We start from the raw sequence: 24,985 nt of genomic DNA, 5'->3' as shown, positions 1-24,985 counted from the left end.
ACAATCCACTTGCACCCGACGCACGTGGTGTTATTTTTAAAGTAGGAACCAGTGGCCTAATGCTCGGCGGGATCGACGGCTTTGGTTATGTTTGGACTTTGCTGTAAAATGCAAGGTCTGTTTTGAAGGAAATGCAGCCAAAGTGTAAATAGAACTTGTTGACAACGTTTTGACGGCCATTTTGAATGAGATTCCTAACACCTATATAATATACCTCCATAGGTGCTGCTGTTTTGGTTAGCAAGCAAGTCAGCAAATGGACTCTGCTGTTAACTTGCATTCCCTCAAATGATAAATAGAATCCACTCAAGAAATGTTGGCCGCCTTCCACCCAGTTAGTTTATTTTCCATGGTCTACGTTTTGCAGACATACGTTTTTGTCACGGCGACAGACGAAGTAACGCCTGGGCTTTTCGAGAGGAATTTCAAGTAGGAGTCACTCGGAAACTTTGAGCGTTTCAAGCGACGCTAATTGCGTCGGTCGGGCTACCGCTGTCAAAAGCGTGAGGGTAATTAGAGTGAGGGGGCAAAATGAACCCGAGGTGGTAAGTGTTGCTGCGTGACAAAGCCGGGGTTAGTCAATGGGGCTGCGCCAGAGGTAGCAGACTGAAGGAAGGGCTAATTAGGAGCGAGAGAAAATACCGACGCCGGCTGCCCCCTCGGGGGCCCGCCATTCTAGCAAACCGCGGCGATTATTGACACTCTGCTTGCATTCCGTAAGTGGAACACATTTACATGTTCTACTTACGTAGACTCTACCTAATTGTTTTTTTTTTTCTTCCCTTCAAGTCTTCTCAGAGTTGCAGGCAGCTGCATTTTATAAAAACTTTGAATCATTTCAACCCCTGATAATAGATTCCCCTTTTTCCCTCTCTGTCTCTCGCTTTCCCCTTCCATAGCCTAGTCGGTCTTTGTGAAATGGCATTTTATTATTCAGACAAGAGAATACTCCATAATAGCCTATTTCACTCTAATGTCCTGGAAGGAGGGTCATTTTTGCAATGAAAAAACTCATTTTCTCCCCTCCCTGCTGCACTTATTTGGCCACACTCACATCCTGGCTTTTTCACGTATAGATTTTCCGTCACGTGGACTCCACTTTTATCTGACAAAGCTGTTTGGATGATTTTTTGCAGTTTATTCTGCTCTTTTCTCTTCATCCAAAACAAACAAAGCCTCCCGCTTGATGTGAAATGTTAGTCATCGATGTTTTTTTGCGTCGCGTTTCCTCTCAGGATTCAGCCGCGCCACCCTGCCCTTCGGCCTGGTCCGGCGGGAGCTATCATGCGAGGGCTACGCCATCGACCTGCGTTGCCCCGGCAGCGACGTCATCATGATCGAGACGGCCAACTACGGGCGGACAGACGACAAGATCTGCGACGCTGACCCGTTCCAGATGGAGAACGTCAACTGCTACCTCCCCGACGCCTACAAGATTATATCACAAAGGTTTGTGAGAGGAGACGAGTGGAGTTTGTTTGACATGAAATGCACGAAACGTTTTTTTCCACCCCCCTCTCGGTATAGCGGATGCTTTAACACGAGACTTTCTTCCATCAACGAGTTGGATCTCAACAGGATACATGAAGTTGCCTCTCTCGTCCTGTCTTTTGTTTTCATTGACGTTGAAACTTTTTTCACACAGAGATCCTGCAAAAAATGATTGAGAGATGCTGTGTTGTTAACACAGAACCCAACAAAGTTCTTTCATGGACCTGCATGTAATTCCAGCCTTCCATATCCAGTGGTAAACATTGCAGTCATTCATTTGTGGTTGCATTGAAATTCTTTCCTCCACCAAAACTGATGGGATTAATTCTCGACAGGCAGGAATATATGTGAGTTATTAAAATTAGTGCAACTCCCACAGACTGTGAGTCACCCCAAAGCCTCCTAATTCCCCATCTGGGGCGGCGACCTTGTTTTGTTCAAACACTTGTACGCCATTGAAGTGGCTGTGCCTCAGGTAGCAGGCAACGCTCATCACGGCGCCTTTCATCCCGTTTAGCCTCTCACAGGATGTTGCCTCGCTGTCAAGCAGCGGCGGCAACACTTCACTGCGCTCGCCCCCCCCCGTCCCCCTCTCTGTGTATTTTTAAAGGCCAACGGATGAAGTATTCCTAAATAGTAACCAGCAAAGTTCAGCTCTGTCCTCATAAGCCGTCTTCTCGCTATCTCCCGCCTTTATACGTGACGCCGCACGGGAATAGAACCGAGCCCCGCCGTCTCAACCCTGTCCTTCAGAATTGACACCTCCAGTCCCCGTTTTCTTACGGCATCTGCGCCTCGGTACACACCTCATCTGTCGACGAGTTACACTCTCGACCGCACTTCAAAAACAATATCCCTGACAACGTCTCCCTCGGGAGCTCGGGCGAGAAGCAACCGTTCGGATTCGCCCCGACAATCAGATTATCGAGATCAAAGGGTGTGACCGTCATCGCGATGGCAACAGCCCAAAAAGCTTGGCTCCATTTTACTCTGTCTTCCTCTGAGCTTTGCAGAACCTAAAAACATGGTGTGGCCCGGCACTAAAATGATCAAGTACTCCAAATAGTGTGTGTGCGCGTTTTGTAATGCCGTCTGGTATTTGCTACCTCTTCGCTGACCCGCTCATAAAGCAGCTGAATGAATCCTTTTCTGCCTGGTCAGAGGTGCAAAAGGACAGCTGAGATTGAAAAGGTGTTTTTTCTTTTCTCTCCTCTCTCTCTCTCGCTCCACCACGAGAATAAGCTCAGTGCAATTGAGCCGCAATCACATGCAATAGTAGCCAAGTCGGAAGAGCCGATAAAGCGTGAACATTTTTTACCCCGCCTTAAAAAGAGCATTTAATATTCTTTAAGTAAACCGACGAGCTGTGTGACACTGGCGCAGATATTACAAAGGACGTGCCTAACGTATAGGAAGTCTTGGCACGTATTCTAACGGCCCCATAGTACCGCCGGGTTTCTATTTGCGTCAGACGAGATGTTCGCGAAAGAAAGTGGCCACTGGATCGAAGTTTCATCAGCAGATTGCAAGCGAGAGACTGGAAGAATCACAGAAAGGCGTAGAAGTAGAAAATGATGAGGGAAAGTCATCTTTTGACTTTCACATGCATCCTGGCCCTGTTGTCCCAAACAATCCCATTTGTTAGGCCTCCTGAATGACTAATGGCTCTTTTAAACATTCCCTCCAATGTTTAAATGTACGTGCGGCTTGCGTGACAGCCGCTGACTTTGTGAAATATTTATGTCGGCCTCCTATTTTTTTTCCCCCCCCTTGTGTGCGCGCCTCAGTTACACTTCCCCGCATTATCCCCCTTTGCCATCCCTCTGCCTCAAATGAACTCGTTTGAAGTCCAAACGTCACCCCCATCCTCACTTTTCCTCCCTCTTTAACTCCCTTTTCCTCTTAACTTGAACTTTACTTGCACCTAAAATCATTTGCAAAAAAAAAAAGGCAAAGTTTTACAATTGGCACGGCGGGCCGTTGCCGATCTCTTCTCCCGTTGATGTTTTGTGCACGCCAGCATGGAGGAGCGTCTCTGTCTGTTACGTGTCACAGCCACCCGCCGTGTGATGCTTTAACCAATCTCTTCCCTCTCCATAGACGCAGAGGAAATGCCACCGCGCTTACTCGACATGCCTTGAGCTGCTGTTTTTCATGAGCTGCTATCTCTATCGTGTGCACTTAAGCACGCGACAGCCCTTCGGCTGTGCTGCCTCCAAGTTTCCCCATCCGTCATAACACATTTACAACTGATTAAATACCATTATGTTTAATTACGATATGTGCAAGAACGCACAAAGCAAGGGCAGATTCTTAGATTAGAACACACAACTTAGAAAACATAACACTCTACAACTGGCTAGCTAGCTACTAGTTAAAACAGGATGCTAATAATTCTTATTAATCAACACCAAACAGATGAATTCAAATGCATAAATGCTGTCGCATAAAATCGGAATCAAAGTCTCTTGTCCTTACCAAAGGTTGCTTGATAGAAGAGAAGAAACTTTTAGATTAAAGGTTTGGCAGGAAACTAGCTAGCAAGCGGCTATTACTTGACATCTACACTCGTTGATTATCATCAACAAACAGACTCACTCAAATGTAGGACAACAGTCGGAATATCTAATCAGTCTTTTATTAATGCACAACTGCTCGGTGCCGAGGAACAAAACTTTCAGGGGAAAAAAAGTTTAGCTAGCGAGTGGGTATAGGGAAAGATTATGCAGCAAGCTTCACTCGGTGTTCAACAAACTGACTCATATGTATGGCAACCACTCACAGAATATCCACTCACAGAATCTTTTATTTACGCTACATTCCTCAGCACCAGGAAAGCCTTCGGGGAAAAAAAACATTTTGCAGAAAGCTACCGAGCTAATGCGAGAGCACTCAAACTAACTCAACTCAAATCCTTTGTTTACAATAAGCGACTCGCTACCTGACCGAGAATCCTCTCAGTCAATTCTTCGGGTGCGGATCTTGAAGGTCCAGCACCCCACATCATCGTAACGACGAGCTAACGCCGCTCCCGACCGCCATTTGTGCCTACTGATCTCTCTGAGGGTGATGACATCTGTGGTCAATCTTGTCTTATTCCCTCTAGGTGCAACAACCGTACGCAGTGTGTGGTTGTCACTGGCTCCGATGTCTTTCCCGATCCATGCCCCGGCACCTACAAGTACTTAGAGGTCCAGTATGAGTGTGTTCCCTATAGTAAGTATCACCTCCACGATGAATGACGAATGATGTTACTGATGTTGTTGTTGCTACTTTGTATTACACGCTCGTCGGAGAGCGCGTCGTGTCAATTTGTGTTTGCGCGCCAACGTGTCAAGCTGCACGGTGCTGATGTAATTTTAAGGCAGTTATTGGCAATGACTCACCAAGGACGACGCTGGTAAAATATAATGACGAGGGAGTGGAGGGGGAAAAAAAATCCAGTTGGGTCACACCTCGTGATGGATGTAACGTAACTTAATTTCAGGTTGAAACTGGTACTTTCTGGTGGGTTCAAATATGTATCTGAAATTCTGGGTGTATTAATAGCACAATAAAGATAGTTTTAAAAGTATTTTTTCCACTTTTCGTTGATGATGTTTCAACCTGGGACAATTCTGATTCTGTGAATTCAATCAGCCGATGCCAATTACATGGCTTAGTTGTGCATTTTTCAATTTTAAAGCTGGTCACTAACAACTATTTTAATAATCGGTAAATCTGTAAAAGATTTTTTTTCACTTAGTTTATTAATCAGATAAAAAAACAAACAAACTGGATTCTCCTTATTATAAAGCAACATTATTTTCAGTTGATGGTGCAGAAAATGCATGTTGCCATTAATTTCAGCCTAGAACGCTACCGTGTAAACATCTACTCTGTCGTTTAAGGATCGAAATAAGCAATAATTCCTTATCTTGGTAAATAAAATGACACGCTATATTCATGTATTTTGCCAAATTTCCATTTCAAAGTCCCCATTCAATTGATTTTAGTAGACCTTTGAGTTGCAAACGGCATCTGCGTTTATGACGAGAGTAAATCCCGCTTGTCTGAGACGAGTTTATTAGAGCATAGCCGAGGTTCATGCGCGCCCCTGTGAAAGTGCTTAGCGTTGATGAATTGTAAACACTTGTACGAAATATCCATTTTTTTTTTCCCTGTCTGCGTGTGTGTGTCCCCTTCTTTCAAACAGACCTCCCTTTCACCTCCTGCCGCTAACCTCCTCTGCTGTCTAACCTGTAATTTTTCACGCAGCCTTTCCTTCTGTCCAGCAGTTCTGCCTTGCCGTTATTATAACATTGTGCGCCGTGGCCCCATTTTTTTTTTTTTTTTCAAAGTTTGGATCATTAGTTCTTTTAGACGCGTGAATGTCGAATCGCTTTTCAGCGTCAGTTTAAGACATAAGGGAATATGTGCATGACTGTTCATTAACTAACATCTTGCGTTTTTTCCACAACCCCCCCCCCCCCCCCCCCCCACCCTTAGCTCCTCGTTCCCCAGTTCATGTCGCGGTTGCATCCACTCGCAACTAATTCTCTCCTTGTACCTGCCAGATAACTTTTCTCTCCCTATTTTACTCTTTTTATTTTTTTTCTCTCCTTTTCACCGCCCAAAAATAGAAGTGGAGCAAAAAGGTAACTAAGTGGCTCAGTCCACCGCTACTAACTTCCTTCCCCCTGTCTTCTTGTTCTGTGGTGTTGAGTACAAGCACCCCCACCCTAGCCCGCCCACACACTGACAAATCCTAAACCCATAGGAGGATTGTTTGCACATATGGACTCCCAAATTTTTCACTGATGAATCAATGGAGCTTTTTCTAGTGACTTGAAAGACGCTCAGAAAAACAGATGGTTGGGTGCTGATTTTTCCAGGGTCTCTGACTTTTGTACCCTTGAAAAATGCATTTGCTACTATTTACAGGGTTCACATGGTGTTTGAAATGCGGACAAATGTCGAATGAATATTCAAGTCGCGATAAATGAACCCACGTTTTGATGACGAATCTTTGGAACAAAGGTTTTGTGATTTCGATTCGGATTGACTTTGTCAAAGTACAGCAATGGCTGACTTCCTTTCATGAGAAATTTGGATGTCGGAGGACCCGCTTTATTTACTATGAAGGCATTCAAAGTTGATTTTGAAAGAAGTGTGAACCCTTTATTTAGTGTGCTTGGCACCGTGATGTGAACAAGCACATGGTGCTAATCCTGTGCCGCTCTTTTATGCCCTCTGCCTCCATTTTCATCTGCTTTGCTGCCATTGACGGAATATCGTTTGTTCTTTTTTCACTCACCAACAACGTAACGGCTTTTTATTTTTGCATGTGTCGACGTACGCCAAATGAACTCTTGATTTGACGTCAGACACCTCAGCCCCTTTCACGCAGCACATTCCATGGCCGGTTTGAAAGGGGCTGATATCAGAGATGGAATGTCAATCTCCATTTGTGCTGTCCTTCATTTACAGGATTCTTAACTTTTCCCACGTTATTTTGTCCCCCCCCCTTCCCCCCAGCCAAATTCTCCCGACTGATTCTTGACTTGCGCCTCTTTCCTCTTCTCTCTTTCGCTTAGTCTTCATTTGTCCCGGGACGCTGAAAGGCATCGGCGACGCCACCTTCTTGTACGAGGCGGAGCAGCAAGCGGGGTCGTGGTGCAAAGACCCGCTGCAAGCCGGCGACAAGGTCTTCTTCATGCCCTGGACGCCGTATCGCACGGACACTCTCATCGAGTACGCCTCGCTGGAGGACTTCCAAAACAACCGGCAGACCACCACGTATAAATTGCCCCACCGGGTGGACGGCACGGGTTTCGTGGCCTACGACGGCGCCATCTTCTTCAACAAAGAGCGCACCCGAAATATCGTCAAGTTCGACCTGCGCACGCGGATCAAAAGCGGCGAGGCCATCGTCAACAACGCCAACTACCACGACACGTCGCCGTACCGCTGGGGCGGCAAGACCGATATCGACCTGGCGGTGGACGAGAGGGGCCTGTGGGTCATCTACGCCACGGAGCAGAACAACGGGCGCATTGTGGTGAGCCAGCTCAACCCGTACACGCTTCGCTTTGAGTCCACGTGGGACACGGCCTACGACAAGCGCTCGGCCTCCAACGCCTTCATGGCGTGCGGCGTGCTCCACGTGGTGCGCTCCACCTACGAGGAGGGCGAAAACGACGGCGCAGCGAGCCAGATCGACTACATCTACAACACCAAGCTGAGCCAAGGCGAGTACACGGACATCGGGTTCCCCAACCAGTACCAGTACATCACGGCCGTGGATTACAACCCCAGGGACAACCAGCTCTACGTGTGGAATAACTTTTACATCCTCCGCTACGATCTCGACTTCACACCGCCGGATCCCGTTGAAGGTGAGATTTCCCGCAAAATGTTCAAACAGTTACCCACCAATCGGGGATGAGTAAATAATCGTTAGCCTTCTTCCCCTGAAAGCAGTTTGTGTCCATCAACAAGAAGCTTCAGGTGGCATCTGACTCGGCTGTCATTTCGTTTCATGTCACAATCACGGGAGCCTGCGTCTCGACTCATTTGAGTGCTGACCACGCGCGTACGAGGATGTGCGATTGTAAATATTGAGCCGTATCAGAAATCCAATCAGAAATGACAGATTCACCTTGCAATAAGAGCGGTATTTCTCCCCGGGCGATTGCATGGCCACCAAAAAGCCTCTTCTTGATTACCATGAGGGACGCCGAGGCACTCATCCCAGCTGGGGCTCGGCCGGTCCCTATCGCATTCCGTAATCCCCAAAACTATTACTGTCACTGGCCTCTCCAACCTTGCCTGGCGTGCAGGTAATATATCTGAGAGGTATTGGCAAACAGCGTGACACGGGTTGTTCGTGCCTCCTTCTAGCTCAAGTTTGGTTGCCATGCCAGCGTCAGTGGCACCACAGGAACCTTTTTTGTATTTCTGCGCCAGTCTTTGATTTCAGATTCGCTCAGTGATGAATTTTGTCTAATCAAATGTTGGGTTATTTTCATCGAATGAGCGTAATGTTTTGAATTGTAAATGGAAATGATGTGAATATGCTAGGGTCCATTTTGGAAGCGCTGAAGTGACTTGCCATCAAACCGCTAATGTCGGCAATTATCTGTCCTCACTGAGCTGAGCTAAGCCTGCATGGTGGAGAAACATCTTGACCCAACTCGACTTCATCGCAGCACAGACTTATCAAAAATGATTCAGGGATTTTTAAATCGGACATTTATTCGGGCATTTTAGGCTAATTTACCGAACCGAGAACTAACTTGACACCTGCTCGATTACGGCCACAATTATCTGTAATCGTTGAACCGGGCGAGGGGAAAAAAAAAAATCCCTCTTGACCCAACTTGACGTCATGCTGGCGTATCAGGTTGCGCTTCCACATTACCAAGCGGCACCTCTGGATGCCAGCTGGAAATGCGATTGCCGACGCGGCCTTGTCGAAGGGACTTGTCGTCGACGACGCCTCAATGGGGGCTGTGTACTCCTGAACTCTGGCCTCTTGTCAACACGTCTGTTTGTTTTCCCGCTGGAGCCTGGAATCTATCCAGCACCATAACTCCACACTCCAAGGGAGGGAGGGGGAAGCGGGGGGGTCCACCCCCCCCACCCCACTCACAAGTATGGATCTGCTTTTGTTGAAGCTTCCATTAAGAGTTTGAGAAGGTGCATATCGTGAAGAACACTTGTAATGACGTCATGTGCCTCTTCCACTGTTAACAACATATATGAATGTAATTAACGAGTGAGTGATCATAATTGCCCTCTTTGTCTCAAAAGGGGCTGCGAGAAGGAAGAAACTGGCCATGGCGGAGCTTTTCCAATGCCTTTATGTGCTCTCTCAGCTACTGTTATGCTCCGCTAAACATAAATACCACATTACCCCGAAGCAGCAGGAACAACGGCGCATTCCGTCAGAGAAGCCGACCGAACACGTTTCCTTATTTTATTCTTCGGCTTAAGTAGCAGCAGCACGTTGTATCGTGACTCTTTGCTTTCATTCTTGAAATGTCGTGAGGGAAACTCTTGGCCTGGTTGGACCGCCGCTTGGAAATAATTGGCCCGTCACGTTTACACCTTCTTTTGGATTTATGGCAGTCGACAGCGTTCCCTTTACATGGGACGACCTATCCTGCACGAGCGTCTAATGGCTGTGAAATAATGTCAGTGCGTGGAACCAAGGGGGCCAGTCCAGATGTAAAGGAAATTAATTGCAGTCGTTGAGATTCACCGACCAATGAATCTCCAAAGTGTATTTCTCATTTTTTATTTCCATGCGGCAAGCGTGTCATTTTGCAGCACAAAATACAAAAGAAGATTCAAGGCAACGAGTTTGTGTTTGCTTTTCTAAACGGGTACTAGTTCTAGTTCTTGGTCAACTGGAGTTCCAAATAAGAGCGCAGACCTTCACCAAGGCCAAACATGGATCATTTCAATGACCACCTTCAACAATATAAGTATTAGTATTTTGTCAAGGAAAGGGAAAAAAAACTTTGGATTCTCAACCAATTTGAATTCATGGCCATTACTTTCTTGTTCATTCTCCGCCTTTAACAAAATGATCACCTAATCTGCTCGGTGATGACAGCAAAGCCTCCTTGGCTGAGTTAATCATTGTTCACCTGGTTGTTATTGCTTTGTTTGCGCTCGTGTCCGCCTTTCTAATTCCGCACTTGATTGATGTGATTAGCAAACATCCCTGTCGTTATTGATCATTTCGCTGATTGTTTCGGGCCACTTCACACGTCATTAGAAGAAAATGTCAGTAAATGAATTGCAAACAGAGCATTGTTTATCCATCGATTGAGCGTCTTCAAAAGCATGCCGATAAGCACCAAAGGCAGACGGCACCTGCGAGGCCACCTCAATGGTTTCTTTAATAAAGAAGCAACAATTCAGGAGATCCAATATTTCTCCAGCCAATATCGCCACCAAATTCACTTCCAGGCCTCATAAATTACATGCGCGAGACACAAGCTTTTTCTGTCTGCTCCTCTTTAAAGAAGTGTCATGACAGGCTGCTTTTTCATCTCCAGAAATAATATTCCGAAGTTAGCAACGGCACGTGAACCGTCGCGTTTCTTTCTGCCTTCCGCGCCGCAAAACCTCGACTGAAAAGTGGAACGGCGTTGAAGAAAGAGAAAGGCCTGATGTAAAATTCATGTCTTGTAGGATTTGTTTCACTGTCATTAATTACCAGCTCTTGCTTGAGGTGAAAAAGGCAAAAGGAGCAACTGTACTTGTGTTTTTATCCGCGAATGAAGGCTAACCAACAACTACCGGTCTTTACTACCTTCTGTGGTTTCAGACAGAGCCACTTATCTCTCATTTTGGATGGAAAGTCGAGTTATAAGGACAAATTACATTCTACTGTAGATTTACACTTTAGATCTAATGTATATAAATCCAAAGCAAGCAGCCTGTCAGCTTGGCCTGAATGTTGGTGGCTTTAGCGTCAAGCTAGCATTAGCTAGAAAAGAAAAAGTCTCCGAAATTAACTCTTGTGAAGTGTACCGGGTTCTGACACTGGTTTGGATGTGTCCGACCTACTGATTTTGCTGCCATTTCATTTTTTTATCGTCAATGCTAAGGAAGGAAGCGTATCCAGGAATGTGTGCCTTTAATTTGCATTTACACCAAGAGGATTATTCTTGTCAGGAATTTTTTTCCAAATTGTAAAACAATTAGAGGGAATTGTTGGGCTTAAAGTTGTCATTTGCTGACACTAAATAACTGCTATTAGGCAGCTTACGAGTCTTTTGGTGTCTGGTGGAAGAAGTTGCCAATGTTGACAGTGTTTGCATTTACGGAAAATTAATATGTATATATTTTAGCACATCCACCGCACAAAAAGTGAAACGTGGAACATGATGACTAAACTATTTTGTCGTCGTAAATGACTCTGGGGAGCTCTGGGTGATTTCTTCTTATTTGTATTTCCCAAGATTGGCAGTGTCCAGGAGTTTTTGTTTTTTTTGGTTTTTTTTTATACAGGCAGTTTGCAATTATATCTTGCTCTTCAACAGGCCTACTTTCAGGAAATCATTTACGCTATCAAACGAGAGTACAGGAAGAAGTCTTTCATAAAACTCTGCAGTATAAAAATAAAGAGCATTTTGGAGGACTAATCGATCTGTGCCGTAAATAGCTTTTGGCAACTGTTGGGCTCGTGCGGGATACGCACGCGAGGCAGCCTGCCGCTTACGTCTGCCGTGGCGGTAAAAGAATGCCAAGTATTGACTTCTTCTTGAGGAGCGGCGGGCGGGTGGACCATACGTTCACTCATCTCAATCATTACCTCGCTCATCAAGACGATGCGCACGCATTTCTGCTTGGCTTGCACAAATGGAAAACTGACTCAACAGACAGGAACACAAATGGAATAAGAAGTGCAAATGAAGGCTTGATGCTTCATTTGCACGACAACAGAGCAACGTTGGAAGGCTTTTTCACATAATGTGGGCAACTATTCAGAGAGTCGTGCAAGATGAGCTGAAAATGCTGTCTTGAGCGCACCAAGTAAAAGAGCTGGCAATCATTTGGAGCAAAAGACAAAATTGAAGTTGTTGTCATGGAAACCAATACAAGACCGTTTTGAACCTTTTACAGTCTTTTATATAGCTTGACGTACGTAGAAATGGCATGGTTACAATTTACTACCTCCCACCAGTAGCATTATGATTTTTAAGCTTTTGCTCAATCCGACTTGATATGGTATTAACCTTCCCTGTCGACCATCCGCAGCCGACGACCTAATTAATCAATCAACGAATCAGCTTTAAGTCAGCCCTTCCGACTTGCACGAGTGCGGCTGACATGCTGGAGCGTTAGGTAATTAGCCACAGCTCGCGCCAAACAGAAAGGTTGCTGTGGGGAAATGTGACAATTGCTCCTCTCTGTGGGGCCTTACCGTATTTTACCCACTATAAGGCGCACCTAAAGACCTCCAATTTTCTCAAACGCCGACAGTGCGCCTTATAATCCGGTGTGCCTTATATATGGACCAATATATAGCCAGTACAGCTGGCATGTCCAAAGTCCGGCCCGCGGGCCAAATGTATATATCTTATAGTATATGGACAAAATTTTAAAATGGGCCATTCATTGAAGGTGCGCCTTATAATCCAGTGCGCCTTACATATGGACAAAGTTTTAAAATGGGCCATTCATTGAAGGTGCGCCTTATAATCCGGTGCGCCTTATAGTGTGGAAAATACGGTATATTTTTATTTTCCTCACAGCAAACACCTGTGGCGTAGTGACCGCTACCGCCGCAGTACAATTGGCTTTGTGTATATATTCCACTTTGAAGGAAAAAGCAAATATTCCCCCGCCTGTCTGATTAGTGTGAATGCGACAGCGGGCCTCGTCCCCCAGGAAATGGAGATATGTGTGTGATAATGGAGTGTCAGATAGCATGAGATTGCATTTTCACACAATCGTCCTGGGAACCCGAAGACGGCACCGTCTCCAGACCTCATTGTCGAAAGCTGCTTTTATCTACCAATACAATCGGCTTGTTGTGGGTAGAAAAAAGACAAGTGACCATCCACACGTCTCTTCTCTTCATATCGGCCAATCCAAACGCTTTCCAGCCTTTTCCTGCCTGATTTCTACTCTTATTTCCTGTTTATCGCTCGGCGCTCGGCGGGAGATAACATCTCGTCTTAAATCACCTGCCGCGTGCCACAAACAGCGAGCGCCTTCGGAAACGTGATGTGCATTAGTAAAGCACAGGTTGACTTTGCAGACTCAATACTGGGTAATCATGTTGTTGCTGATTGTTGAGAATTTTTTTCCCCCCAGAAATTGTGTTCGCCTGCCAAGCGGCAAAAAGGCAAAAGTAAGCACGCTTTGTCTTCACTGCTGACATTTAATCAATCGGAGGTAGCAAATTTTGTTGGGAATTATTTTTTAATTTATGGATTTAAGGAAGGGTCAAATGATGGATAGAAGGTATTTATTTACCTTGCGTCAAATAAAAGCCCGTTTGAAATCTTTTGCCTTCAAAACTACAGCACCGACGAGGCATGTAAATGTTCCCCTTAAATTGTTGTCTAAAATTATGAAAAAAAAAAAGAATAGTAACATGGACCAATATTCAGCTGTGGTTTATTACAACATAACTCAACATAAGCCAATTGGTCTGGTTTGCTAAAAAGACCTGGTTTATTGTCCTGGTTTATTTAAAGTCTCACCAATTGGCCGTGGTTTATTTTAAAAAGTAATCAAGAGTTGGTCATGGTTTATTAAAACACAGTTTCACCAATAGACCTCTGTTGGTTTATTACAACAATCTGCCCAGGTTTATTAAAACAAAGCATCCAGAGCCCGCTCTGGTTTTATTAGAAGCGAGTTAGACCAATTGGCCTTAATTTTTTACAACACAAGAATAGCAACAACAATCGCCTGCTTTGTTTGATCACAAAGCAACAACAATTGGCCCTGGTTGAGGCCACAAAGTGACAACAATAGTTTTCCTGGTTTATTCAACAAAAACTCCAGATATGTGAACAAGCCCCACCCCCATTTGCAGGTGAGTAAAAAAACAAAAAAAATCTGCAATTTATTTTCACTAACATCTCCATGTTTCACTCATTTCAGTGGCACCAGTTGGCGTCTCTTTGCCGCCACCAAGAACAACCACCGTCATGGCAGCCACAGCGGCGCCCACCGCAAAAAAACAAGGTGACCCCTCAGCGGGCGGAGGAGCGGACCCGAGGGACGGCAGGGATCCGTTCGAGGACACCCGAGGGTTGTCGACGGCAGAGCCCATCTTGCCGGAGCTGCCGCCCACGCCCATACGCTTCTGCGAGGCCGTCCAGCAGCGGGCCATCGACTGGCCCCAGACCCATACGGGATCCACCGTGGAGAGGCCCTGCCCTAAAGGCACCAGAGGTGAGACTTTTAGTGCCTTTTCTGTTCATAGTGTATTTTGTGTTTTGACCGCCAAAAAATAGTCACCAATACAACAAAAAACGTTTTGATTTTGTGCCATTTTTGTCCAACATGTATTCCGAAAGAGGTAGCTTAAAAAACCCCAGTGGTTATTTCAACACTATGATAACACGTTACTTTAAAAAAAAAAATCCCTGGACGGTTAAAAAAAGATTTTCTGTTGCCGACAGTTTTACCGCATTCGTTTTTCCGGTGGGGCAAAATGTAAATCTGAAAAAAGCAGCAGTGCGTGGACAGTCAAGCAACCGTCTTGCGATAAGCACCATTAATTCTACTATCTCGGAGTCGTAATTGCGGGAGTGTATCCGCACGGTCATATTAGATAAGAATTAGTTCCAGTTGCTAAAAGTGTTCGACATCAAAGCCGGCCGGCAGCGTCGGCGCGCTGATGGCCATTATGCGGCTGGGCTGACAACTGTTAGCCGCGCATAGCGTCACCTGAGCGCCCTCGTCTCAGACGCGCACACACCGACAGCACTGTCAAATTAAAAAGCGTCCGATCAAAGCCCGATTCAGACTTCTTTTGACTGGGGAGGGTTAAAAAGGGAAAAAGGACTACACGTTGTCATTGTTGTCAGAGAATAGGCATTCATTAGCCATAATCTGGTGTTTTATTCCGGCCTTGAAGTGTTTCAAACGTGTCTTGTCTGGGTTTTCTCTCCCCTTGAAGCTAACTGTTAAAAAAAAAAATCCCCCGTTATGATTATTTTTCCCTTATACCTTACAAAGCTGCCTTGGCTTAAGCAATGTTTGGAAATGAACACTTAGTTTCCTGCAGCGAAGTGTGTGAGTGAAATCTAAGCGAGAATATCCGAGCGCCGCTATTTTGGCCTCCCTCCAACATGTGTTTGCTACCGCAGGCGTCGCCTCCTTCCTGTGCACAGTGGCAGGGAGCTGGTGCTCCAAGGGCCCGGATCTCAGCAACTGCACTTCCCACTGGGTGACTCAAGTAGCACAAAAGGTAAGGGGAAAAAAAACCTGTAAAAAAAAAAAAATGTTTCACTGCAAAAAAAAAAAACCTTGTATCGTGGGTATGGAATTCATACTTGATTTTAGAATATTGAACCGAATGCTTAACCAAATTATTTTTGTCCCATTAAGTCACAGGTGTCAAACTCAAGGCCCGGGGGCCAGATACGGCCCACCACATCATTTTATGTGGCCCGCAAAGACAAATTGTGCATCAAATTCGTGTCATTACTAGAATTGCAAATTGTCTTCACTTTTAATATCTTTTTTAAAATATTTTGACCAGTTTTTACTCGTCTGATTTGAAAATGAGTTATTTGTCAGTTTGTTTTGTAGCTTTTATTGTATATAATATGAGGTGCTCATACATTTATTTGGGTTGACAGTCATCATGGCCCTCCGAAAGAAGCTATGACTACAATGCGGCCCGCGAAAAAAATGAGTTTGACACCCCTGCATTAAGTCTACCGGTACTTGTTTACGTTTAGCTAAAGATGCTAAATTAGCATAAAAATGCTAATAGGATTTTTCCATGGAGACTCTGTCCCAACCTGTCTCATAAGTTTAAATGAGACTTAATACTTTAAAGTCACTTTGATACCTAGAGTGCCAACATCAAAAACATTATTTCTGACCCGTTAAGGCCACCGTACTTGAGAACATCTGAGAACAATAAATTCACGAGCTCGCCACTTACAAGTGTGGTTGTCTCGAGTTAAGGCGACAGTCGTTTGGCGGCGACAATCAAAGGCCGACAGCGTATTTCTTCAGTGATTTGTCCACTTTGATTTTCGACAAAACAATGCGCCACGTCACGTATCTGATGCAAGCCACCATTGGGAAAAACACATCCCAGACGTAGCGAGTTCAGACAGAGTTCCTGGGTGCTGTCAGGAAACATTTTGGCAAATACATCAAATGGGAACCGAGCTCCTGTCCCAAACTACGTCTCAGATTTAAGGGAAAAAAAAAAGATAGCGAGTCATAAAAATACATTTGTATCTTAAAAACATTTCTGACTCCAACTTCTTTTCATGTTGCAGAGAGTTTAGCAGCTGCAAAATAAATCGTGAACGTTGACGACAGCTTCAAAGCTGACTTGGAGCAACAACAAACACTTTTAATTGCCTGAGAAATTTTGTTTTTATTCCATAGCGAGGACATATTTGCATGTGAAAAGCATCCTTGTAGTTTTCTTTTTTTGGTCTGATCGTTGGTACATTTTGTAAAAGACCAGGATTAATCTGTGTTTTGCAGCTTAATTAATATTTTTTTGAATGGCAATATAGCCCAGTTTATTCAAGATTTGAAGGGGGGGGGGCAAAAATATGGCAATAATTGATAGCTGTAATAATTTTATTGGGTAAAAAAAAAATTGTGTTGGTATCAGTCAGGATAAATCATAGTAAATCGACCAAGTGCAGATGTGGGAAAGCTTTATTTGTGATGCAGCATAACTCTGCCCCCTCTCTACGTCCAGATCCGAAGCGGCGAGAACGCAGCCAACCTAGCCAATGAGCTGGCATTCAACACGCGTGGCCCCGTCTTCGCTGGTGATGTCAGTTCCTCTGTGCGCCTCATGGAGCAGCTGGTGGACATCCTGGACGCTCAGCTGCAGGAGCTCAGGCCCAGCGAGAAGGACTCGGCAGGACGCAGCTTCAACAAGGTACTGTGACGCGTGATCCTTTTTACGGCCCATTGTGATCATCTCGTCTTACCCCAGCGGGGTTAAACAGCGGGACGCCGGCCGGGCGAGGCGGCGCGTGCCCTCGTTTTACATACAAGCAAGAATCACAGCGACCCCTTTTTTATTTGCTTGAAATGGACCCAAAATGGGAACGCTGTGAGAATTCAACACGGCTCTATTTTAAGAACAGCCACTCGGCGAACGATACCGAGCGGCAGACGAACGAGGAGGTGCGCTCCGCATCAAACGTTGAGCGAACGCCCGTGATGTTCCAACACCTCCGCCGCATGGCTAGGTGATTGACGGTTGTGAAGCCGCGCATTGTTATTCAGACGGCGCCTAATCTGTAAACAAAATGTTTTGCACCCAAAGACGCCCGTTTGTTCGCAGGATCGCAGCTAGTGGGCGTCATATAATTTTATCACTTGAGTAGGCAGGATGTGCTTTTTAATGCATGGAACAAGTCGTTTGGTTATTATTAGGGATGGGCGAGTATCGGTATCTGTGCCGATACTTGCCTTAATTTCTAGTAGAAATTACAGGGATAGAAAGTTGGTATGAATTTTGCTCTATTGGGATATATAGGTCTTTAAAAGTCTCTTGGAAGGGAATTTTATGTATCAAACGTATTATAGTATCGTTTCACGGTATCGGTATCCTGAGAAAAAGTGGTATCGAACATCCACAACAGTTATTGTTATCATTAAATGCTAAATAAATGTGATTATTACAGTGTTGCAAATTATTATGCACGTGGGATTTTCTCTAATTGTAGACTATCCAAATGGAATTTACTCAGCATCATTTTTAAGTCATTAATTGTTAGAGAGTAATTTAAGGAACACACAAGTAGTCTCAAAAAATGGCTGCCCCCATAAGATATCGTTTTATTCCTCAAGTCCATTCTTTCCATTCTGCTCTGAATATATTACCCACGTTTTACCGAGCATGCTGATAAAGCAGAATTAATAACTTTTAAACATCAACCTCGAAAATAATTTTTTTTTATCTCGTTGTTGTGAGGGTGCCGTCGTTTGTGATTGGACTCAGTTGGGTGAAAGCAGGGGGAGTCATTCAAGAGCCACAAAAGGAGTTTGTTGTTTATTATTCTCTCCTTGGCAGAAGGTACAAATAATCTCATGGAACATTGGTAATCATCCTCTGTCTTGGGATGCCAAAGGGAGAATCCCACATCCAAACCACAGCTTTTTTTTTTTTTCTCCCTCCCTCGTTTCTCACATCTCGGTGTGAAGAGGTGTCGCATCGGTTTGAGACGATCCCTCTAAAGACTTTCTTTTTCCGCCTTCCTTCTTCTCATTAGCACTTGTAATTTATGGTAAGTGGCCTGACTTGGCACTTCCTGTTTCTCACTACTGTCTTTCTTTATTTTGCGTGTGCGTGTTTGTGTGAAAAGCTTCAAAAGCGGGAGAAGACATGCAGGGCGTACATGAAGGTACAATCAGAGAGCCTTTAACATGACGTTTTTGTTCCGAGTCTTGGAAGCATGCAACTTTTTGTTTCTCCAGCATCTCTGCGTAATGTCCTTGATCGTTTTACACACTGTGTGCTTGGCTGCCTCCCCATGAACCCCGTTCCATCTGCGAGTGTCAATAGCGTTCCATCTTTGTGCTATCGCTCCATCTTCTTTTCATTTCTTTCCTCACTCCTCCTCACACCCTAATACGTCCTTTCTCGCTGCGTCGTCTTCTGGACTCGCTATACGTCGTGTGAATAATCGCCTTCCCGCGGCGATAATTGCACCTCCCTGTCAGCCAGAAGTGTGATCAAAGTGGCATTATGCGTCACTTTTCACATTATGCAATTCATTTCATCTCCTGTGCCGTCTTCTCTATAGCATCTAATAAAATGGAAGATTGTCACCCTGTTGCAATATCTCTGGAATTAATTTCGGACTCTCATTCGCATTTTTCTGCTAACGAAAAAAAAAATGATTTAATTCAAATCAAATTTAAATCCAGCCATCAGTTAGGTGTTTCTTCTTCTCCAAAATAAAGCGCGCCGGCCAGGATGTAACGATCTCCCCCGTAGACAAATACAATGCTGCTCAGCCTCTGGCTAGCGATACACTTTTGGCGGTATGTCAAACTTGTTGAGTGGTTTGAAACAGCGTCACATGAATGTAAATATCAGTACAGCATGGGGAAATAAACAACTTGTGATAACACAACTTCCAACTGCTTTCAAGCAGCCTCTCACGGGCTCTTCAAATGGAGCCAAGGCTGTACAAAATTCCGTTTGTAGTCTTTTTTTAAAAAATAATATAAATAGTTCAGTACTTGTTATATTTGCAGTTTTCAGCGTGAGTTAGCGCCCTAAAAATGCTTTTATGCAAGCAAATTTTTTAGGTCTTCATTACTCGAAATGTCACTTCAAAAGAAAAGAGCTAGTTTTTTTTTTCTTTTTTTTACAAATTTGTTTTGTTTCTGTTCCCATTCTGGTTTTAGTAACCTTAAAAACAAACCCAATCGTGATTTCGGACTCACCATTAAGAAACATCAAGCCATGCATGATATAATCTAGCGACTGAAAAATGATTCTCAGCCAAACATGGCAATTGCTCTGTTCTCTATCATTACCTTCCGTTTTACCTTCTACAAAATATTCCACTGCAGCCTCGGTCACATGAACGATAATAATACACAAAATCAAAAAAACTAAACATAATATATGTCATATAAACAATGTTATTCATGGTTAACCACCATCTTGCGCAATAGAAATAAACAATACGACGGAATCCTGAACTAGCGCTGGCAAGGTTGGCGTTGTTTTACCAACATACGATACTCGTGTGGAATGTTTAGCTTACTTGCAACTTATCATAAAGCAGGAAATGAAAGGATTGACATTTAAAACAAGGCAATTTCTTTCCACCATTTTGCTTCAGACTGCCACTTTGGACACGGATTTGATGATAATGCCCCGTCTTCCTTGGGGGGGGGGGTGAATTCAAGGTCACGACAGGCTCAAGAATATACTTTGCAGGATTTTTTTTTTGGAAAAAATATTTGGGGGGTTGCTCTCTCCCTGTGGCCTTTTGTCATTCTTCTTCTTCGATAAAGTAGATGAGCGAAGGTGGAAAAAGATGCTTCCTTTTTGTTTTCCTTTCTCCTGAGCTGACTTGGGTCATAATGTTGTCGATATATCAGTTGTTGTCACTGTCGGCCATGCATGCCCTTTTTATCGTTCGCCCCTGCTCACTCCCTCCCCCCGTTTTGTTATTGAAACCCAAAATGTGCGTGGCTGACATTTGACGTGTGGTTACAGGCCATCGTGGACACGGTGAACAATCTCCTGAAGCCCGAGGCTCTGAAGTCGTGGCGCGACATGAACATCACAGAGCAGACGCACGTTGCCACTATGATGCTGGACACCCTGGAGGAAGGAGCCTTCGTCTTTGCCGAGAACCTCATCGAGCCGTCCATCGTCAAAGTGCCCGCCGAGAACATCGGTAAGTGGCCCGTCACTCACAATACTCGCCCTATTACCCGCCGCCATCTTAAAGTAAAAGGAAATGTCTCCGCCGTTCCAAGACGAGCGTAATCCTCCACCGGCGCTTTTCTTTCTTTGCTTTTTTTTTTTCTTCTTCAAGGTGGTATCAGTCAGGTTAGCTTTCTACCTCATTGATTTTCCATCAGGCAAGTCACCTCATCGAGCGGCGGATGAACTGGGAACACACTCCCGGAGCTCGAAACAAAGACGCCATGTGAAGGACATTGTTCCACTGGCGTGGCCCTGGCTTCCCTAACTGCCATTTACCCGAGCTGACCGCCAACTTTGTTCCCCGTCCGAGCGCTGATTAATACTTTTTTTTTAATGAGCTGTGGGCAGTTCTTCGGTTTCTCTGAAGTAATGAGGGACCTCGGTAGACAAAAGCAGAATGTCAGAGTCAAAGGACCATTTTTCTCACGCTTTAAAGGGGGACGATTATTCAAAACGTGCTTTTTAATTGCCCAATTGTTGGGTCCCTTGAGTGCCTCCCGGAATTTCTATTTAAGTCAGAAGTAGTAGTCTGCCTACTACTTACAATAAAAAAAACAATAAATAAATACAATGGCTAAAATAATAAACAAAAAAAAACAGAATCGCTGAAATAAACGAATAAAAAAACAAACAGAATCGCTGAAATAAAAATAAATAAATAAAATTGCTGAAATTAGCAGGTTCTACTGCAATCATAATGCAACCCAATCTGTGGCTTTATCACTTCAATTTTTCACGTTACACAAACTTGTGCTGTCGTCGGCAGTCTTGTCAAGATATTTACTTAAATAGATGACGCGAGGCTCTCGAGTCACTTCATCACTCCCAGGTGTCACTCAATGAGCTGAAGTGAAAGTATCATATCCGACCTCCTTTCACGAGGTGAGAAGAAGCCAGTGCTGCCGTTCGGATCCAGTTAGCAGGTGACCCAAACAACACCTCCGGCTGAGTGTCAGCAACACTGGAGCCTGGTTGCAAACGCAGCGCTTGAAGTAACCAAAAAAAAAATCAAGACAGACAGCCAAAGCCGGCGGAGTGCAATCCCTCATCTTTGTCTGTCAGGAGCCATCTATCGACGGAAAGCTAGGCCATTTTCTGATGCGAGCCAGCGAGCGGCGGCGTCCTCCTGACCCCGTCGGTAATTTCGTAGATGAAAGGCAGCGCCACCCGGCAGCTGGCGCGGCGTCGGAGAGGAGGGGGTGTGGGAATTTGGAGGATTTTCACAGAGATTTGCTCATGGAGCCCAGAGTCATCTAAAGCCACGGGGGGTGGGGGGTGTTGAGGACGTCAAAGTAAAAGCTCAATGATATTTTTGATCCTCTGAATATTTGACATTCATGCGGCAGGAAGGCTGCACGCTCATCCTTTTGCAAGCACAATCCCTTGTTGTTATTTATTTCTCTTCTATCCTCCAAACGCATTTGGCGGTAAGTAAATGGCACTGCATGGGGTCTTGTTTTCTCACCGGTACAATGAACCTCAACAAGCACCTGACGGTTGCGTTTGTTGTTGTTTTTTTTTTTGCTCTATTAACCATTCTTGTCTTTTTTTTCTTTTTCCCGTAACCGACGCATTGCCCCTCTCAGTGATGGATGTGTACGTGGTGAGCACAGACGGCCAGGTGCAGGACTTCAAGTTCCCACAGACCAGCAGGGGCGGATCCACTCTCCAGCTCTCCTCCAACACGGTCAAAGTCAACAGTAAAAATGGTGAGAGCACAATAGTACCAAAAAAAAGTCAATTGCAAGTCAACCTTTCTCGATGAACCTGTCCTCATTTTTTGTAGCACATCAAGTTTTAATAATAATAATAATACCATAACAAATATGTAATGACAATGATTGATGTAAGTCAATTCATGAAATTAAAAACAAATTTAAATTAGAAAAATCAACAAATATTGAATTATTTTTATTAATTCATTAAAAACAAATTAAAATAAAAAATATCCTATAGAATACAACATGTCAAATAAAAAAAAGTATCAAACCCTATGTAAACCATGACCGCCAACTCCCACCCAAAGAAATAAAGCAAATCCCTCAAGTGTCATCTTTCTTCTGCTCCGAGGTTGATTTCATGCCTGCGTGTGTGTTCTCCTCCCTCGCCGCTTTCATGAGCGTGATGTGTTGCAGGTGTGGCCAAGCTGGTCTTTGTGCTGTACAAACACCTGGGTCAGTTCCTCAGCACGGAGAACGCCACGCTGCGGGGCCTCGGGGACGGCGGCGCGCATAACCTCTCGCTCACGGTCAACTCCCACATCCTCTCCGCCTCCATCACCAAGGAGTCCAGCCGCGTGTTTGTGGCCGACCCCGTGATCTTCACGCTGGAGCACCTGGACGTAAGACCGCAGCTGCGCGCAAATCCGCCGACGCCCGACGCAAGCCATTAGACGGAAAACGTCAATGTTGCACTTTTTGTCACACATAGCAATTAGCCCAGATCACAGCGAAGAATCACCAAAGTCGAATTCCATCCGCGCGTCGCCATAGTAACCCTCGTTGCATCTCGTCTTCCTTTTATTCTCTAATTTGGATCTCTTTCATGCACTTCCTTCTCATCTTGGCGCGCACTCAAAGAATATAAATTGACACTTATTTGTACAACACACGCTCCCTTCCTCGCCGGCGCCGTCGGAGGCCTGAAAATGTACAAAGTGCGGCCATGCATATTGCAGCGCGCCCGCCGCTCATGTATGATTCATTTTTTTCCCCCCCCTCCTCTTCCGTGCAGAAGGAGAACTACTACAATCCCAACTGTTCCTTCTGGAATTATTCCGAGCGGAGCATGATGGGATACTGGTCCACTCAGGGCTGCAAGTTGCTGGACACCAACAAGAGTCACACCACGTGCTCCTGCAACCACCTCACCAACTTTGCCATCCTCATGGCCCACCGGGGGAATGTGGTAAGTGTGGGGGAGGAGCTTATTCAATCTCACTGTGGTCACCGTCTAATATTTCACACATACGTGGTGGAGAATCGCTGAAAACGGGACGGCCGCAGCTTCAACTTCCTTCCTGCGTTTTGGTCACCAAATGCAATTTAATGACATGACGAATTGTAAACGTAGCGAGGACGGAGGCCGTCGTAAATGCGGGGGGGGGGGGATGGCTTTGCGGCTGATTGAATAATGCGTCCCCCGCTCGTGAACCCTTCCCCCCCCCCCCCGTCATCTGTTTTAACCTCAACCTTAACCGCAGCTTGAAAGCGGAGCCCCCCGAGGAAGGGCTTAGCCTCTCGCCAATTGCCTTCGCAGCACCTCCGCCGCAGCCCTCGCCTTCAATAAAAGTGCAAATATCATAGGAGGATTTGCCCGACTTGCAGGAGTGATATTTTGCGCGCAGCACTCTGCTATTTTCATTTTTGTGTGAAACGGGCTTACTTTTTAGATCTTTGACCTCAGAAAGATGAAAGCGCCACAAGTAGCTCCGCATTACAGCTCCCTCCAAATGGCACTCGGTGGGCCGCAGATCTCCGGCAAGGCCAAACAAGCATGAACAGATTGCGCAACCTTTGATAGAAACCTGCACGTCTGAATTTTTTTTTCTTCCCCCCATTCCTGTTGCAACCTTTTATGTCTCTGCCCACAGAGCAAAGGGAGCGTCCACGAACTCCTCCTCACCGTCATCACTCGGATGGGCATCGCCGTGTCGCTGGTGTGCCTGGCCATCAGCCTGTACACCTTCTGCTTCTTCAAGGGCCTGCAGAGCGACCACAACACCATCCACAAGAACCTCTGCCTCAACCTCTTTGTCGGCGAGCTCATCTTCCTGGTGGGCATCAACATGACTGAACCCAAGGTAACCGCTTACTTAGCTTTTTTTTTTTCCCCTCGTCTTCAACTCCCCATTTAAGGTCTGACGGGAATTCCACCTCAATTCAACTTCTCTTTCTCCTGTCAGCTGGTGTGCTCCATCATCGCCGGCGTCCTGCACTTTTGTTTCCTGGCGGCCTTCGCCTGGATGTGTTTGGAGGGCGTGGAGCTGCACCTCATGCTGGTGGAGGTGTTTGAGAGCGAGTTCTCACGCCGCAAGTACTACTACTTGGCCGGCTACCTTTTCCCGGCGGCCGTGGTGGGCTTCTCGGCGGCCGTCGACTACCGCAGATACGGCACGCCGCGAGCGTAAGTTCGCCAATCCTACTCCGTCACTTCGGTAATGATGGCGATGACCTCTCCGCTGAAAATTTTACACCCTTGCTAAGAGTAAAGCCGCAACACTAATGAATGCACCGGCTAGCTTCTCTGACCTACAGTTTTTTTTTTGTATTCTTTGCACGCGGGTAATTGCCGACCTTGTCATTTAAAGGTTGATGTGCTTCTCTTCTGCTGGCGAGCAAAAATAATTATTTATTTATTTTC

The 24,985-nt window shown here is 45.3% G+C and overlaps 1 protein-coding gene across 3 annotated transcripts in view; it reads left to right on the top strand.

The window, feature by feature from the left end:
- LOC133165329 (adhesion G protein-coupled receptor L2-like) overlaps positions 1–24,985 on the top strand; it is an 86,456-nt gene that overhangs the window by 28,211 nt on the left and 33,260 nt on the right. For 2 of the 3 annotated variants that reach the window (XR_009717567.1, XR_009717566.1), the window contains exons 3-14: positions 1,236–1,449; positions 4,598–4,707; positions 7,068–7,868; positions 14,110–14,403; positions 15,324–15,424; positions 16,913–17,098; positions 20,408–20,591; positions 22,210–22,332; positions 22,759–22,964; positions 23,357–23,530; positions 24,216–24,425; positions 24,528–24,748. Coding sequence is in view for 1 of the 3 variants with exons in the window: in XM_061294892.1 (XP_061150876.1) it covers positions 1,236–1,449; positions 4,598–4,707; positions 7,068–7,868; positions 14,110–14,403; positions 15,324–15,424; positions 16,913–17,098; positions 18,534–18,572; positions 20,408–20,591; positions 22,210–22,332; positions 22,759–22,964; positions 23,357–23,530; positions 24,216–24,425; positions 24,528–24,748 (2,863 nt within the window). In the remaining 2 variants the exon portion in view is untranslated. Of the gene's footprint in view, positions 1–1,235; positions 1,450–4,597; positions 4,708–7,067; positions 7,869–14,109; positions 14,404–15,323; positions 15,425–16,912; positions 17,099–18,533; positions 18,573–20,407; positions 20,592–22,209; positions 22,333–22,758; positions 22,965–23,356; positions 23,531–24,215; positions 24,426–24,527; positions 24,749–24,985 lie in introns of all 3 variants that reach the window. The other variant, XM_061294892.1, reaches the window with a different exon arrangement.

This window comes from Syngnathus typhle, linkage group LG13, assembly GCF_033458585.1.
Source record: "Syngnathus typhle isolate RoL2023-S1 ecotype Sweden linkage group LG13, RoL_Styp_1.0, whole genome shotgun sequence".
Taxonomy (NCBI): Eukaryota; Metazoa; Chordata; class Actinopteri; order Syngnathiformes; family Syngnathidae; genus Syngnathus; species Syngnathus typhle.
The sequence above is the reverse complement of the archived record's forward strand: the minus strand, read 5'-3'. Positions and strand labels throughout refer to the sequence as shown.